Consider the following 17,756-nt stretch of genomic DNA (forward strand, 5'->3'; position numbering starts at 1 on the left):
GTAGCGCCATCCTACCACTAGGAGGAGTAGCGCTGGGAGCACTTAGGAACTTGTACTGGGCTCCACCCTTGGTTCCACCCACGACTCCTCCCCCTAGTACAGCTGTATAAGTATCCGTGTCCAGAGTCAGCCTGGGTCACTACGAGTTCATCGACAGGTAACAGGCTGGCTCTGAAGTAAGTCGATTAAAGCCTAGATTCACATCGGAAACACGTGTCTGGTAAATTGATGGTTCCATCACTCTCACTCCAGGACATTCAGAACTTGAGCGCTGGAACCTTGCCTCAGATTGTAGCATCCACTGCACAGTTATTTGTGAGAAAATTAGGTTGTGAGCCGACCACTTGAGAGAGGGGGAATGCTGCCTGAGCTTGGGCTGAACAAAGTGATTAGCAGCATGTGCACCCCACTATCTCAGGCCCTGACTAATGCCTAAAACATGGCAAAACTCAAGGCATGCATGGACTCCCCATAGTCTGCGCAAAGTCGCGCACAATCCCTGAGATCTCTGCCACATGTTTCGCTAAATTCTGCTGTATTTCCAGAAGACTGGTTTTGGCTGTGACTAGAAGCCCGTCATCAGTGTGGGGCTCAGTGGCAGTCTGTTCTCCAATCTGTGCTGTGCTCACAAGAATAGAGGAGTATTGATTCATCAGCTAAGGAGGGTCGAAATGTGGTAATCAGCAGAAGTTTTCCTTGCCCATGTTTGACTTGAAGCTGGAAGACATCATGTTGTCCAGAGTCAATGTTGAGGATTCCCAGGGCAACTCCCTCCCCAGTGTGTACAACTGTGCTGCCACTGTTGCTGGGTCCGTCCTGATGGTAGGACAGGACAAACCCAGAGATGGTCATGTTGATGTCTGGTACATTATTTGTAACTTATGATTCCGTGAGTATGTCTACGTCAGACTGTTGCTTGACTAGTCTGTGAGACAGCTCTCCCAATTTTGGTACAAGCACCCAGATGTTAATAAGAAGAATTTGTGCAGGGTTGACACAACTGAGTTGTCAGTGCCGAAGTCAATGCTGGGCAGTCCACCCGGTTGCATTCCTTATAGACTTCCCAGCAGTTTGATACAACTGAGTGGCTTGCTAGGCCATCATTATTGTAGCCCACTATTTAAAAAGGGAGGTAGCCAGAAAACTGGTAGTGGGAAAATGCTACAATTTATTATAAAAATTTAATAGCAGAGCACTTGGAAAACAGTGGCAGGATTCTACAGAGTTGACATGGATTTACGAAAGTTCTTTTTGCAAATGGCATGCGGTGACATGTGGGGTACCATAGAGATCAGTATTAGGACCCCAGTTGTTCACAATATATATTAATGATTTATAGAGAGAACTAAATCTAATATCTCCAAATTTGCAGATGCCAGAAAGCTGGGTGGGAGGGTGAGCTGTGAGGAGGATGCTGAGATACTTCAGTGTGATTTGGACAAGTTGAGTGATGGACAAATGCATGGCAGTATAATGTGGATAAATGTGCGGTTATCCACTTTGGTAGCAAAAACAGGAAGGCAGATTACTATCTGAAAAGCTATAGATTGAGAGGCGAATGTGCAACGAATCCTGGGTATGCTTGTACACCAGTTGCTGAAGGTAAGCGTGCAGCAGGCGGTAAAGAAGGCAAATGGTATGTTGGCCTTCAAAGTGAGAGGATTTGAATACAGGCGCAGGGATGTCTTGCTACAATTATCCAGCGCCTTGGTGAGACCACACCTGGAATATTGTGTGCAGTTTTGGTCTCCTTGGGCATGATTCACCCAAAACATTATTTATCATTTAGGGTAGGTTTCGCAGGGTGATTCCTGCCAGGTGTTTGGGCACGATCCAGATCTATATTCATCCACACTCAGTCATTTTTTTGAGTTTGGGGAGATTCTCTCTGAAAAATCCCTTAGGGTGCGATTCTCCCAAACATTTTCTAAGTTATGGGGAGAAGGCCAACCACAAACATGAACACTATCCTACACCCCACAAGTGAGGACACCCCGCTACGGGGTCCATGAGGGCCCCGCTCTTCAGGCCCCCCCAAGCCACCTTACAGCACCCCCACCCGCACACCCCAACCTCCCGGAGACCCCTACTTAGCAGCCCTGCACACCCCCACCCCAAACCCGCCCCCACCCTCCTTTCATGGGCATGGCTCCCCTCAGGCCCAGACCCTTGGCAGTCGCACCTTTGCACTGGCACCTATTTAGTGCTCCAGCCAGCTTGGCTTTTGGGCGCAGTTCTACTCCGACATCTCACAGGACTTGATTGATCCCGTGAGGCGTGGAGGCTGCCGGGAGGCCTGCTGGAGGGCTCTCTCAGCATTCACCGGCCGTATTGTGCTCTCGCTTGAGCGCAATGCGGCAAGACACTCGTGCCCTTAAATTTTTTCTGCAGGGGATTCCAGCAAGACCAGCTCCTCTGAGATCGGGGCGCCATTTTTGAAGGGTCCCAGATCTCAAAGTTAGATTGAAGGTCCCCCACACCACCCCACCCACAGACATCATAACCCCCAGTAGACATGGGCAACACCCCAAACTTTGACCCTGGAAGGGCAACCTTCTCCTATCACTAAAGGTCCCTTTGTCTCTGCTCCTCCTGCCCCCCTACCCACCCAGCCCCAATGGTACCCAGGCATGAGGGCAACCCAGCCACACACCCATCCATCCTCGCCGGCATTGGTGCTTGGCCCCCCCATCATTGGGGCTTGGCTCCCATCCCCCAGTGAACAGGCCTCACTATGGGCCGTTGAGGACCCCCCTTTAGGCCCACCCTTCAAATCTCACCCTTCATACTCCCTTCACCCCCCCCTTTCATGGTCTCACTCAAGCCCCGCCCCTTGGCTAAGTGCTGTGTGCTCTGCTAGGAAGAGATTGTAACATGTGGCCTTTAGATTAAACAACATAGCTTAATCACCACCACTAGAAATAAAAAAGCCTGGGCTTCTTACCAGAATACGGAAGCTGGAGAGAGACTGATCTTTCTTTATTCATGTCTGCCTCTATGACTCACCTCGGCTGGCTGTGAGTAGTTACACCGTACAGGCTGCAAAGGCATCAAGTTTGATCCCCAGTCTGTGTTGAGTTATCTAATATCAATGATGGAGGTACTACAGGGACTTGCTGCCCCTGAATTAGGTAGTAAAAACTGATTCAGCCTTCCCAGTCTTGTTAACATTCAGCAGTACCTGTGCTGTACGAAATCCAGGTGAGAACCTGAGTCTGGGTCGTGGAAGGAAGTCATGCTGTCCTAAGGGGCAGAGGGAGAGGAGGACGAATGACAAATCATCTGCATCATATTAGCTTAATTGCACATGTCGGTGCCTGATCGTGAAATAACTGGTATAAGGATATCTGCAATCTATATCACCCTGACCACGACACTAAAACATGCCTAAATTATGGAAAGAAAGAATTTGCATTTATGTGGCATCTCTCATGACCTCAGGGCATCCTTTACTGCCCATCAAGGTAGGAAATTCAGTATGCAGGGTCTTGCTCTTTCCTTGTTGCAAAATCTTTGAAAAAAAACAATTTAAACACTATTTTCTTATACATTTTTTTTCTGATCCTGTTTGTTTTTCCAGACATCGATCATCTGATGGACACTTTCGTACTGCGTCATGGGTTGCTCATAATCCAGCTGTTGCATTACCCCATCCGACAATGTTAAATGAACCTTTTGATCTGTACATTGATGCGATACGTTATATCCCAGATAACGCAACCATCACAAAGGTAAGACATGGAGAAAACACATTGAGTTTTGATGTAATGAAGGAAGGGATATACTTTCAAAAGTTCAGGGTTGATTTTCACCATTGGTGAGCAGCTGGGGGGAGAGATTGCAGCAATATCATCATGAAAGGCCCAATCCATTCTGATGGTTGACCCTTGTTTTCATTCAAGCAGTGATGTGCCAGCATGTTTGTTTTGCTGATGAGCATCTTGCTGTTTTGGGAGGGGAACAGGAAATGTGGAGTAACATCCACAGTTACAGGCTTGAAACAAGCACTCAATTCACCTGCACAAAAATGACTGATATCCTATCGATGTCGTAGAACTCAGATTTGCATTGAGTAATGATCCTGTATTTAGAGAAGCTTGCTCCTCAGTCTGTGGTGATTTAGCTTATCCCAGCTGAGATTCTACAGTTGACCTCCATATCTCTGAATTAAGGAACAGTGTATCTACCAGAAATTTTTCATGAGGACAAATGTGTCCAATGCTGGAAATGCAAGTGTGAAGATATTTGGTGAAAACAAGATGGACTCAGCTGTAATATACTCCCACCTTTGACCATAATATGAAGTTTGACGTGGAGCTGAGTAACTGGAGAGAAAACAGTCCCTCCAGAACCTTAGCACAGGAAGGAGTTTGTGCCTTTAGGAGAGATGAAAGAGGCGACCATTGGAAAGAAGTTTGTCTCAGTTGGCGTGATCCTATAGAGTTTTAAAATGTTCTACTTTTTCCTGACACTCTTAAGGTGACTGGACGAATACTGCGCTCGGGCCGGGATGACCTCCCTGATATCTTGGCTTTCCCAGCACTCAACAGCCCAGCAAGGTCCCCAGAGTTCCATTATCGCATGGCTGTAAATGTGAAAGGCAAAGAAACTCTGGATCACAATGTATTGGTTTTGCTTAGAGTGTACACAATCGATTGTGATACAGGTGACCTGGTTGTTATAGGTGAGTGATAAAGAATTTGTAAATTAGGTGAATCTTTTACTTTGTTAAGAATCAAAACAAAATAGAGCAATTTTTTAGTTAGAAGAGCAAATTCCTATTAGAAATTCCTATTTACCATGTTATGCTTGATCCCAAGATATTTTAAAAAAGGCATTAATCCATTTATCTTGAACAGGTTACCATCTGGAAGTTGGTCTGAGTATTTGACATGTTTTTATTGTAGCATCAGCGACAATAATTTCTACTCAATTTCCATGCCATTGATTAATATGCAACTCGAAAATCCAATGCCAAGACAGTCCTATGCCAAACCACAGTCATCAAAGTTTAAAAACATTCCTCAACCGTAGAATAGGTTTTTCTTTTCTTTTGCTGGGATATAAAGAATCACCTTGGGACGAGCATATTGCAAATTTGGGTGGAAAGGATTGCAAGTTCCTAATTTATTTCACTTTTCCAAACATTGATTTAAATGGACCACTTCTATGTCCTCTGCAGGCTTCAGGGCCCCGCCATCAAACTCCAGTGTAGGTCAGAAGCTAGCACTGTGGAATAATCAGCTGTGAATTTCCCCAAAATGGCAAGTTAGTGGCCAGTGAGTGCCCTGTTGTTCAATTAAGAACACCAGGCAGGCTGTCAAAGCTAGAGGGCAATAGGACGCCTTCCAGCAATGGAGAAGCAGCCAGCTGCCTTTCCGTGTAAGTGACATGAAGAGCACGCTCAAGATGGAAGCACCCTCTCTGCAACTTTTTTGACTTCAAATTTAAAAATTGCCTCAGCAGCTAGACCAACATTGTCAGGAGAGCCCCTCCACAGAATGGCCTGCGGCTGCTGCTGAAACCAGTTAAGCAGTGGGGACCTCCAAGTCTGCCTGGAGCACTGGCCCAATCTGTTACCAGGAGTCACCTCCAGTTACCTACACTGTTTCCCAATGCCTCTGGGCCCTTGAATGCTGTTTGGAAAAGTCCCATTGGCCTCTGACAATAGACCCAGGCACAGGATGGAGCCTGGGAGTCAGCACACAGCCCCCAACCCCACCCCCCAAAATCCCCACGTCTAAAAATCCAACTCAATTACATTATGGACAGGCAATGTGTTTCAGCTACAAAGTTCCGTACCACAAGTGGAATAACTCAGGTTCAAGTCATGGATTCATCCAATGACTAGTTCCCAAACTCAATTGTGCTAGCCTGGAATTATAACGTTTTGAGGGCAGTGCTTTGCATAAACCAACATCAAGGAGGAGAAGAAGAGGAAACAGTGGAAATGATGGGTGGGAGAGCCCACTCGTTGTCCTCCTGACTAGGGCAGTGTATGTTGCAGAGAAACCTAAAGAATAAACCAAGGTTTAAACAAAAATTGCATTTAAATAAAATCATGGGCGGGATTCTCCGGTCACCGACGCCGAAATTGCGGTCGGCAATCAGCCGGAGAATCGTTGTTTACAACCAAATCGGGGCACCGCCGCTTTTGCGATGCCAAGCCCCCTCCACAGGACATTGCCTGAGGCCCACCCCCCCAAAGCTGTGCCCCCAACCGGCCGCGTTCCTGACGGCGTCGATCGCGGGTGGTCTCATCCGTTGGGAACTCGGCGTGGCTGCGGACTCAGTCCAGCGCCGCCACAGTTGGCGGTGGGCTGATCCGCGGGCAGTGGGGACTTTGTCAGGGGCTGGGGGCACTGTTGGGGCGTGGTCTGGGGTGCGCAAGCTGGCCAAAGAGGGGGCACAGGCCGAGTTCACGAGTGGCCGGCACCGGCCGCTGCAGGCTGCCGCCGTCTGCATGTGCGGCCACGGACCCGGCAATTCTGCAGGCCATATCGACAGCTAGAGCTGGGTGCTCTACGCTGCCTTGCTGCTAACCCCCAGCCAAACGGAGGATCGGTGGCCATTTTACACCATTTTTTCTGTTGTAAACTGCCACCGCTCCCACGCCAGCGCGGGGACATAGCCTCAAAATCGGAGAATCCAGCCCCATGTGTATGCATAAAGAGATGAATTTATTTTTGATTGGAATACTAGTCACATTGTAAATGCATTCATGGAGAGTCCCTTTAATCTAGTGCAACATGTTCATTTTGTTAACCGTGTGCATTTTGCTATAATTACTGACTGGTGTGAATCTTCATAACTGCATTTATATCGCTACAATAGAGACCGGGTGAATTGTTTCCAAGTGAAATTACAAGAATATTTCAATCTTGCAAAATCATAACAATAAATACAATTTCTATCAAGCACATTGAGTATCTCACTGTTTATGGAAACCCTGTAATGTATCCTATTTGTTTAATGGCAGGTATCCTTTATAGGAGCTACACCATAATCACTATAAAATGTCACCATGGAGTAAAGTAACCCCACTCCGAATACAACAGCCACTAGAGGGAGTTTATTTTACAATAGATTAGAACATTCAAATCAAGCACCATGTTGTAACTGTCAGGAAAATATACCACCTGCAAGTCTTTGATAACTGGGTAATGAAGAGTTATTGCCAACATTGATCTGCCCCCTATTTGTGTATTTACTTGTTTACTGTTTGATTTGATTTTCAGGCAGCACCATGGTTTCCTTGTTCAATGAAAGTGGGGCATTAAATGTTGGAGGATTCCAGCTCAAATTGAGACAAGGAATGCCATCAAAAGAACAGAGTCCTCCTACTGCATCATCTCTCAATTACCAACCTACAGTGCCCTGCTGCAGTCTATTAATTCGACTTTTACCACACACACAGGTATACCAGCTCAATTATGTTAGGAGGTGCATTCTGTATTTGTGTAGTGATGATTTACAGCTCATTTTTGTATGAAGCAACATGAATTTACCTTATGATATCTATCAGAAATGTGACAAAGGACTTCACAATTGAGTTAATTTGAAGTGCAGCAACTGTGCTTGAATGAGACTCACAGTGTGGGAGTTAATTAACTCAGTTTAAATACCTCATTTGTGATGCATAATGACACCAATGGTTCAATCCCCATATAGGCTGTGGTAGTACATGAGGCTCGTCTCCTAACCGTGCCCAATGCTTGTGGCATGGTGCCCTTCAAGCCACAAATAACCAATGTCTATCTCTCTCTTTCTAATGGAGAGCGCCTATGATGTTTTGTGGACTGTTTCACAATGTCCTTTTTGCATATGACAAGATCTCGCAAACAAAGCATAACAAGTTCATCTGTGTTAGATTGTGTCAATTAAAGAGAGAATATCAGTCAGTAAACTTTAGTGCTGAGAGTCTTTGGCCTTTTCTAGTGTATACCCACTGTAACTTCATTGAGAATGTGCTGAAATGGCCAGAGCTCTATACCAGGATAAGAATGTGCTGGGTCTTAGCATTTCACTACATGTTCCAGGGTGACCAATGGGAGTGGTAGCTGGGGGGTCTGTGGGGGTTGGGGGGGGGGGGGGGGGGGGGGAGTATCGAGCTGCAAGGTCTTCTTCAAAAATATACCTAGCTCAGCCTTGAATATGTTTTTGATCTACAAGGGAGGCTTAGTTATGTGGGGCAGGCAGATCAGATCAGTCACAATCTTATTGAATGGCAGAGCAGACTAGATGGACTGAATGCCCTATACTTCCTCCTGGAATCATAGAATTCCTACAGTGTAGAAGGAGGCCATTCTGTTAATTGTGTCTGCACTGACCCTCATAAAGAGCACCCTACCTGAGCCCACTCCTCCGCCCTATCCCTGTAACCCTGCCTAATCTTTGGACTCTAAGGGACAATTGATCATGGCGAATCCACCTAATCTGCACATCTTTGGACTATGGGAGGATGTTCGAGCTTCTGGGTTGCTGTAGAGTAAAGGAGACAAGAGTTCTGCTTCTCCATAAAACACCTTTGTTTCTTTGATCCAACTTCACACGTAAATTTCCACCAACAAATAACTGTAACACCTTTATATATCAATTACTTATATTGGATAATTGACATCAAATTAACCCAGTCCTAACAGAGGAAACCCACGCACGCATGGGGAGAACGTACAAACTCCACACAGGCAGTTACCCAAGACTGGAATTGAACCTGGGTCCCTGGTGTTGTGAGGCAGCAGTGCTAACCACTGTGCCCCCGTGGCTCCTATTTCGTATGATCTTTTGTAGAGAGTTTCCGCTATGGAGGTGAGACCTGGTTTAATGACTGGTCAAAGGACAAAAGTAGAAGTTTCCAACCAGGGTCATTGCTGGATCCCTGAAGAAAAATATGAATTTCATATGCATATTATTGACAAGGGATTGGTGGGAGGCATCTTTACGTCAGCCCCTCAAAACATGACAGACACCCTAAATATACCCTTAGTATCACAGGCACTTACCAAACCTGTGGAAAACAGAGTATCTTCCTCAGAAGGTCCGCTGAGGTTAATGGCAGAGGTGCTGGGTAGGCTGATTATGCTGGAAAAACACTCCTTGCAGATTTTCAGAGCCCTAATAAACAGAGAGAACATCAAGCTAGCAAACAGGCAAACTAGTCAAGAAAAATAATTCACATAGCTGAGAAAAGAGAAAGAATACCAATATATCTGTGACCCTTGTGCTATCCAGCTTAAAAACAAATTGAAGGTGAAAGGCTGCTGCTAACAAGAAGGTGATCTTTATAGCCGAGAGATTGAAATTTCAAATACTCCTGTGTGCTTATTGATGCATCTGCACGATTCAATATGGACATTTAAATTTTGAGATGCATTCTGCCTTTCTGAGCATTGCTGGATGCCTGCTGTGTCCCATCCTGTGTTGCTATTATGATAATGATGGAAAAGGTAATGCCACCTAATTCAAATATAGCTTATATTTAAATATATTTGGGTCAAAATCCTGGAATGCCACACCTAGCGGCACTGTGAGTATATCTACATCTCGGGGACTGCAGCGGTACAAGAAGGTAGCTCATCACCGCCTTCCAAAGGGCACTAGGGATGGGCAATAAATGCTGGCCTAACCAGCAACACCCATGTCCTGTCAATGAATTTTTAAAAATATCGCTAATCGTGTTTGAGTGCACTGACCTCGCATAAACTGGCAAATCCTTGTTCTTCAAAATGTTTGGGGATTTAATAGTACAGGACCTAGTGATGCTACTAAACGTGTAGAAAGTCCTGAGTTTGATGCAAATAATTTGCTGTGAATTGATCTTGGGATATAGCAGTTCTATTCTACCAGCTGAGGTTTCTGTGCATGGATGAGAATATTGAAGGCAAAATAAAAACTGTCAATTGCTTGGTGTAGTTAAGTTTCATTTTGCAATTGATACCTCAGTTAGCCATTTCACCCAATGCCTCCGAATCAGCATAAAAAATAAATATAATGAAATCCTGCTCCAAAATGTCGATTTTGTTTTGCTTTGGCTAGGACCCTGTGCCTCCTCCAGACTGTCTGAGTGGATTTTATTTCACTGATGATACAAAACCAAATCAATCTGAACGGGAGATAATTTCATCCTTCCAGCAGGACAAGGATTTCCCAAATTCTGTGGGTAATGCAGCAGCAAGGTTAATGACCAAGGAGCAGGCGCAGGGTAAGGACTTTGCATGCATTCCCATTTGATGCTGAATTAGCTGATCCTGCTCAACTGTGATGGAACCATACTCAAACAACATGTCAGTGTGTTCAGGGGACAAGGGAGAAAGCTCAAAAAAAAGGAATACATTTTCAAATGAAGCACTGCATTGATGCACACCTTCCAGACAACAACATAATAATAGTTTCAATTGACACATTTTTTTCTCTTTCACTGCCTCTCGCTCCCCTGTTCTTGTTCCCTCTTCTCCTGAAAGCATTTACTTCTTACTGGAACGCAGTTCAAAGGCACTGCTATCTGTTGCCTCAATCAAGTGACACTTGTTCAAGTGTGAACCTATATGGTGAGTATCAACATTCTCATGGCGAGCATCATCAAAGCTGTATCAAATCCTGACTTCTAAATACACGCACTTCTAGATCAGGAGTAGCTTTGGCTAATTTTCCTCAACCTAACCTAGCAACACAGGCCAAACATGGCAACCACACTAGTTGATATTTGCTAATTCAGTACAGAGTAATGTTGTCAACTATGGTTGGACATATTCCAGAAGGTTTCATCTCAATTTTTCATCTTTCCCATACTTGTTGATGTTTATCCTCCAGGCAAGCAATTGTGCTAATCTCATATGTATGCTCTGTTTCCATATCCCTTTGTTATCCTCTCCTTTGAAACCTATTCTTATATGTTTTTAAAAATAAATTTAGAGTACCCAATTCTTTTTTTATTCCGATTATAGGGCAATTTCGCGTGGCTAATTGACCTACTCTGCACATTTTATGGGGTTGTGGGGGTGAGACACACACAAACACGAGGAAAATGTGCAAACTCCACACGGGCAGTGACCCGTGCCGGGATCGAACTTGGGTCCTTAGCGTTGTAAGGCTGTCCTACCTATTATGCGTTGAAGGATTGTCACCTTGAAAATTATGCTTGGAAAACTTTATCTTGTTTACTTGTAAATGCACAAAGAAATTAATTTGTACAAGTACATTACTTGTGTAGCATAATTGTGTAGTATAATTGTTACAATTACATAATACTGTTATGTATCAATGTTATAACGACAAAGGTGTGAACTAAAATTCCCCTTGCACCTGCCAATCCTGTTCCAGCCACAAATTCATAAATAATCTACTCTATAATGGAATCTACCTGACCCAATTTTACCAATCTAATCTCCTGAGGAAAGATTCTAGATAGTTTCTCCAACTGAGTTATATCAAGTGGATCGCCAGAATATAAGACCATCGTCATATGCATTGGTGGGTGTATAGTGGGAGTCAGAAGGTCTCAGGTTTGAGTTTCAGTCGATGCTAAGTCTGTGCTGGTTTCAATTAGGCTAGTAACTGTGATGCTACAATGGATCTCAGTAACTCAGAGTACACCTGACTGTTGCTGGAAGCAGACATCACTTGGAATAGGTTTGGATAATCTGTGATGGCCTATATTAGCCGACTGACTCTCAACGTCTGGGCTCACGAATGATGAATAACTACTTTGGTTGCTTATCAGAGGGTTGCAATATACCTATTCAGGAAAGGAAAAGGAGAAAAATTAGAACAAATAGACCAGCCCCTTTTAAGATCAATTTCAGGTTGATTTGAACTAGGTGTAATTTGCCAAGCATTGTACACAGTTCCCAATATGATATTGAATTACCTTCTCAATTAATATACTATTTTCTTTACTTGTTGGAAAAGGGCAGGAAGTTTTCATCAGCCAATTCATGACTTCAATCCAATTCTAGAGTTAAGAAGTGGGATTTTATACTACAAAGTATGTACTACTGCACTAAATAACTCTTCCCCCATTTACATAAAACCATTTTGTTTAACTAGAAATGCCATTTTGAAGCTGCAGCATAAAATTGGTCCGAATATCGGAGCTTCTTTCATTGCATTCGAGCAATCGATGCTGTCCACTGACCTCTAGGGGACTGGCTTAATTAACTGTACTATATTATTCCTAACCCACATACTGTGCAGACAGCAGGTTAGAAGAGGGCAAGCCAGCAAGGCAAATAATTCTTCTATCACATTTTTCTCAGAGCCTCTCTAATCTGATGCATTATTTCTGTTGTATTTTAAACTGCCATGATTGATCAGAATGGGAAAACAGGTGACGCACACCTATTTCCTACAGACACTTGGATGAATTAATTGAATGACTGTATACCTTTACAAAATGATCGGTCATAGGCAATGATATAAGACAAACCACTTCCATTTATGTAGTGTCTTCAACATAACAAATCATCCCAAGGCACTCTACAGGAGCATTATCAAATTATTAAATACAATTTGAAACCAAGCCACACAGCGATTTCGGGCAGGTGGCCAAAATCTTGCTTAAAAGAGACAGATTTTGAAGAGTGTCTAAATAAAGGGTGAGAGAGATGTTTAGTTAGATAAACATTGTGGAGAAATTCTATGCTCCGGCACATCAACCACTTCTTATTTTGAGGGACATTCATTCAAACCATTCTGCCATTTACAAGATTTTAAAGGCCATGGTTGGCATCACCTAAATACTATCTCTCTTATCATCTCTCCTACTTCTTTTAACATTGGTGGTGTCAAGTACAATATCTCAAGTACCTGCCACTTAGGTTTCTTGAAAAAAAAATTTTAAATGTCTAAATTTCAATCTTTACCTGACCACTTGATATTCATTATCATGGGCAGCATGGTAGCATTGTGGATAGCACAATCGCTTCACAGCTCCAGGGTCCCAGGTTCGATTCTGGCTTGGGTCACTGTCTGTGCGGAGTCTGCACATCCTCCCCGTGTGTGCGTGGGTTTCCTCCGGGTGCTCCGGTTTCCTCCCACAGTCCAAAGATATGCAGGTTAGGTGGATTGGCCATGATAAATTGCCCTTAGTGTCCAAAATTGCCCTGAGTGTTGGGTGGGGTTACTGGGTTATGGGGATAGGGTGGAGGTGTTGACCTTGGGTAGGGTGCTCTTTCCAAGAGCCGGTTCAGACTCGATGTGCCGAATGGCCTCCTTCTGCACTGTAAATTCTATGATATATCTATGATTATCTCTCAACTTCAAGCAATGTAAATATGAATACTGGCTCGAAACGTTGGTCTTGTTTTGTTATCGTGAATAGAGGCTTCAGTGCTAAACGTGCGTGGTGGCTTGCCAGTTTTTGCTTTCAAAGACATACCGTCCTTCGAACCTATGCTTGAGTTTCATATGACTGGCCATCTCAGTCGGATGGTTGTGGGCTCAAGTCCCATTCCAGAGACTTGAGCACTAAAATGTAGGCTAATACTTCAGTTCAGTATGAAGCCACTGCATTGTCTTGGGAGCTGTCTTTTGGATGACATCAAACAGAGATCCCATCTGACTCCCCAGGCGGATGTAAAAGATTTAATGGCACTTTTCTGAAGGGGAGCTCTCACTGGCGTGTTGGCCAATAGTTATCCTTCCAACATCACTGATTATCTGATTGTTATCACATTGCTATTTGTGGGATTCTGCTGTTTGCAAATAGGTCATTGCATTTTCTACTCTACAACAGTGACAGCATTTCAAAATGTTTCATTCATTATCAAGTGTTTTGGATGTCTTAAGATCGTGGAAGGTGCTATAGAAATGCAAGTCTTTTCCTTATGCTACTGCTCTAACTCATCTCTGATTGACAAGAATGTGGTTATAAAGAGAAGAAAAACCCAGCTTTATCATCCTTTCCAGATATATATGCCACACATGGTATCGTCCATGTAAATCTTCTTTGCAGATTAAGCTATGAGGAGGTTGGACTCATCAGCTCTGACAGATCAAATGAAATGAGACCTCAAAGATTTCATACATAAAGTGCGCAATATAATAGATTTGCTCGTTTTCAGCAACATTTCCAGTTAACCCATGATTCTGCAGGATTTGGCAAGGGGTGGGTGTGGGGAATTAGTCAGATACAAATTGGGAAGAGACAAGTCCAGGAAATACTTTGTCACACAAAAAGCATTCAATGCCTTCAATAATCTAACATAATACCAGTGGCAAAAACTCCAATAGGAAGTTAAATGCTTTGTTTGGGGTGGAAGGTCGTAGGTTTCTTTGGAAGTATGAGTTAGATGGGCTGAATAACTTCCCTTATCTTTATGTGGCAATTGAGGTGAACATTGTTAATGTTGGAGATTAAAATAATAATTTCACCCTGGCCATTTTCATAGCATTAACACACAAAGAGGCAATTCAGCCCACCATTCCTGTGTTAATTGTTTGAAAGAGTTAACTGATTAGTTCCACTCTCCTGCTCTTTCTCCAAAGCCATGCAACTTGTTTCCATTTCATGTGTACGTATATATATATATCCAATTTGTTTTTGTTAGTTGTGTTGAATCTGGTTCCACTTCCCTGCCCTACATTGTGACCTATTTGAGGATGCTAATTTATTCTCTGTGGTTAGGGCAGTTTCTCTGTTGTGGGCTTATGCCCTCTAAGACTTGTGTAACACTTGAATTGAGAATGTTGAAACATTTCATATGTTATAACCAGCAGGTGGATGAGACTTTTACCCAGCTTAGGTTTACTTTGAACAAGGAGGACAGAGATGAAAGGATAATGTGTCAGTTCAGTCCTCAAAAGTATACCTTTTAAGTTTTAACAGAACAGAATCCTGGGAGGTAAGTTTTAATAAGGGACTTGAACTGCTGCAGTGTTTCTAGTTTTGCTGGTACCAACCATTGATCAGAGAGATGTAAAGAATTTAAAGAACCTTGCAAAATAAAGAGTAATCACTGAGCTATATGTTAAAGATTTTCAGCTACTTGTATTTAACAGTATAGATATTTCAAAGATGAAGGTCATGATGTGGAGACACCGGCGTTGGACTGGGGTGAGCACATTAAGAAGTCTTACAGCACCAGGTTAAAGTCCAACAGGTTTGTTTCAAACATGCACTGCACTGAAAGCTAGTGTTTGAAACAAATATGTTGGACTTTAACCTGGTGTTGTAAGACTTCTTACAAAGATGAAGGTATCAAGGTATTAGATGTAGCCCCAGGAGATGGTGGAAGCAGATATGATAGCGGCGATTTAGAGGGATCTTGACGAATACATGGAGAGGATGGGAATAGAGGGAGCCAGACCTTGGAAGTGCAGATATTTTAGTTTAGACATTATGACCAGCGCAGGCTTGGAGGACCGAAGGACCTGTTCCTGTGCTGTACTGTTCTTTGTTCTTTGTAGCCATAGCCTTATCATTCAACTGATTTTGTTGGTCACAAATTTTGTTTTAGTGTTACAGTTAAATAACAACTTGCATTTATTTAATACCTTTGGATATAATGAATACTCCAAGGTGCTTCTTTACATAGACACACATTTAGGACTTGCATGCATGTAAAATATAGTTTCTGAATGATGGGGGGGGGGGGGGGGGGGGGGGTGTGTGTGTGTGCGCAAGATTGACGTAGAAAAAAATGAAGGAATTTCCTCTAGGGTATACAGCTGAGATGGCTGAGAGCTTGATAAGTGATTGAGGGACAGAGAATGCAGGCACATACGAGCTCACAGCCAGCCAGAGGAACTAAAGATCATGGCTGGGATGGAGGAAAATTGAGTGTAGTGAGTCCATAGAGGTAATAATCAGAAATGACCAGGATTTGAATTTAATTCTGGGATCTGCTCACACCCGAACATTAGCTGCTTCTTCTGATTTAGATGTTACTTTCTTATTACCAATAAGTCTGTAGTGCCTTGTGATTACTCATGTATGCTTGCAATTCCCTCCACGGCTGCCAACCCTATCTGACTCGGGATTCCTTCGCATCCATGTGGCTAACTATGTTCTTGCAACCTGTTGTATATTAAAATAGCAAAATATTTTGCTGGATCCTTACCATGGTGACCTAGATCCTTTGGAAACTTAACCTGAATATCTATATAAGTATGTGTGGAATTCAGTGTCTGTTCTATAAAACTTTTCATGCCTTTATAGTTCCTCCAGAAGAGTGGATGGCCTGGTACAAAGAAAGACTAGCTGACACAAAACACCTCTCACCTCAGCAGCCACCAACACATCTTAGTGTAGTCCGTATGGTTCGATATCACCAACGAACTGGAATCCGTCTTCGAATTTCTCAAGTCTATGGGTTGAAAGGTCTGTGCAATATTCTGTTCTTCACTCCCACATCACAAATATAATATGATTTGACAACAAAATGGATTCTTGTCTGTAGTTGAATTTTTATGTCATAGTTCCGTTGAAAACAGCATGGGAGGGGTTAAAATTAAAAGTTTACTCATCATATTTCTCAACGGAAAAGCAAGAGCTCAGGATTTAGATAGGCTGATTGTGGATGGTTTCACAATCGCAGGTGTACGATGCTGATTGGGGTAAATGATGAATATCACACCATGTGGCAAGCATCGAATAACATTATCAAAGACTGGCTATAGACACATAATTGCTCAGTGTAATATAGCCTTTTGTTTCATTTCTTGTTTGTCCTTTGAGTTGAAAATGAACATGTTTATCCCCAACTGCAGCGTTTGAACGGGTTCCGGTAGGTACTGTGGTGATTGCTAAGGCTGATCTGCACTTGGAAGGCTCTGCTGCAAACAGAACAGATACCCTGGACAAATTGAGTTTTGGATGATTGAAGCTAAAACCCCAACTGGTTCAATAATGTCTTTCAGGGAAGGAAACCTTCCCCACATCCTCCCTTACACCCCAACCAAACCTATACCCAGTCTCCTCAGTCTGACATCCATGTGACTTTAAAAAAATTAATTCACGGGTTGAGTGCAATACTGGCGAGGTCAGCATTTATTGTCCATCCGTAATTGCCCTTGAGAAAGTGGTGATGACCTTCTTTAACTGCTGTAGTCTCCGGAGGTGGAGGTACACCCACAGCATTGTTAGGGAGGGAGCTCTTGGATTTTGACCCAGTGACAGTGAAGGAACGGCAATATATTTTCAAGTCATGATGGCGAGGGGCTTGGTGGGGAACTTCAGGTGGTGATGTTCCCATGTGTCTAATGCCTTTGTCCTTCCAGATGGTAGTGGTCATGAGTTTGGATGGTGCTTTCTGAGGAGGCTGAGTGAGTTCCTGCAGTGCACCTTGCAGATGGCACACTGAGGAGTCACAGAGGGAATTAATGTTTGTAGAAGGGGTGCCAATCAAGAGACAGGTAGGATTTTCTCTTGTTGGAAATGGTAATTGTCTGGCACTTGTTCATACGTTCGTAAGATATAGGAGCAGAATTAGGCTATTTGGTCCATCGAGTCTGCTCTGCCATTCGATCATGGCTGATTTCATTCAGACCTTAACTCCACCATCCTGCCCGTTCTCCATGACCTTTCAACCCATTACCAATTAAAAATCTGTCTAACTCCTGAAATTTACTCACTGTCCCAGCATCCACCTCACTCTGAGGTAGTGAATTCCACAGATTCACAACCTTTGGGAGAAGTACTTTCTCCTCAACTCTGTTTAAAATTTGCTCCCTCTTATCCTAACACTGACCTCTCATTCTAGAATGTCCCACAAGGGCAGCATGGTGAGCAGTGGTTAGCACTGCTGCCTCACGGCATC

At 43.5% G+C, this 17,756-nt stretch overlaps 1 protein-coding gene across 11 annotated transcripts in view; it reads left to right on the forward strand.

The window, feature by feature from the left end:
- The window catches only part of LOC119975116, a 142,386-nt gene that overhangs the window by 96,054 nt on the left and 28,576 nt on the right, over positions 1-17,756 (forward strand). For 10 of the 11 annotated variants that reach the window (XR_005462659.1, XR_005462658.1, XM_038814663.1 and 7 more), the window contains 5 exons: positions 3,581-3,731; positions 4,480-4,684; positions 7,239-7,417; positions 10,036-10,201; positions 16,157-16,318. Coding sequence is in view for 9 of the 11 variants with exons in the window: in XM_038814663.1 (XP_038670591.1) it covers positions 3,581-3,731; positions 4,480-4,684; positions 7,239-7,417; positions 10,036-10,201; positions 16,157-16,318 (863 nt within the window). In the remaining 2 variants the exon portion in view is untranslated. Of the gene's footprint in view, positions 1-3,580; positions 3,732-4,479; positions 4,685-7,238; positions 7,418-10,035; positions 10,202-16,156; positions 16,319-17,217; positions 17,329-17,756 lie in introns of those variants that run through there. The other variant, XM_038814671.1, reaches the window with a different exon arrangement.

This window comes from Scyliorhinus canicula, chromosome 12 (genome assembly GCF_902713615.1).
Source record: "Scyliorhinus canicula chromosome 12, sScyCan1.1, whole genome shotgun sequence".
Classification (NCBI taxonomy): Eukaryota; Metazoa; Chordata; class Chondrichthyes; order Carcharhiniformes; family Scyliorhinidae; genus Scyliorhinus; species Scyliorhinus canicula.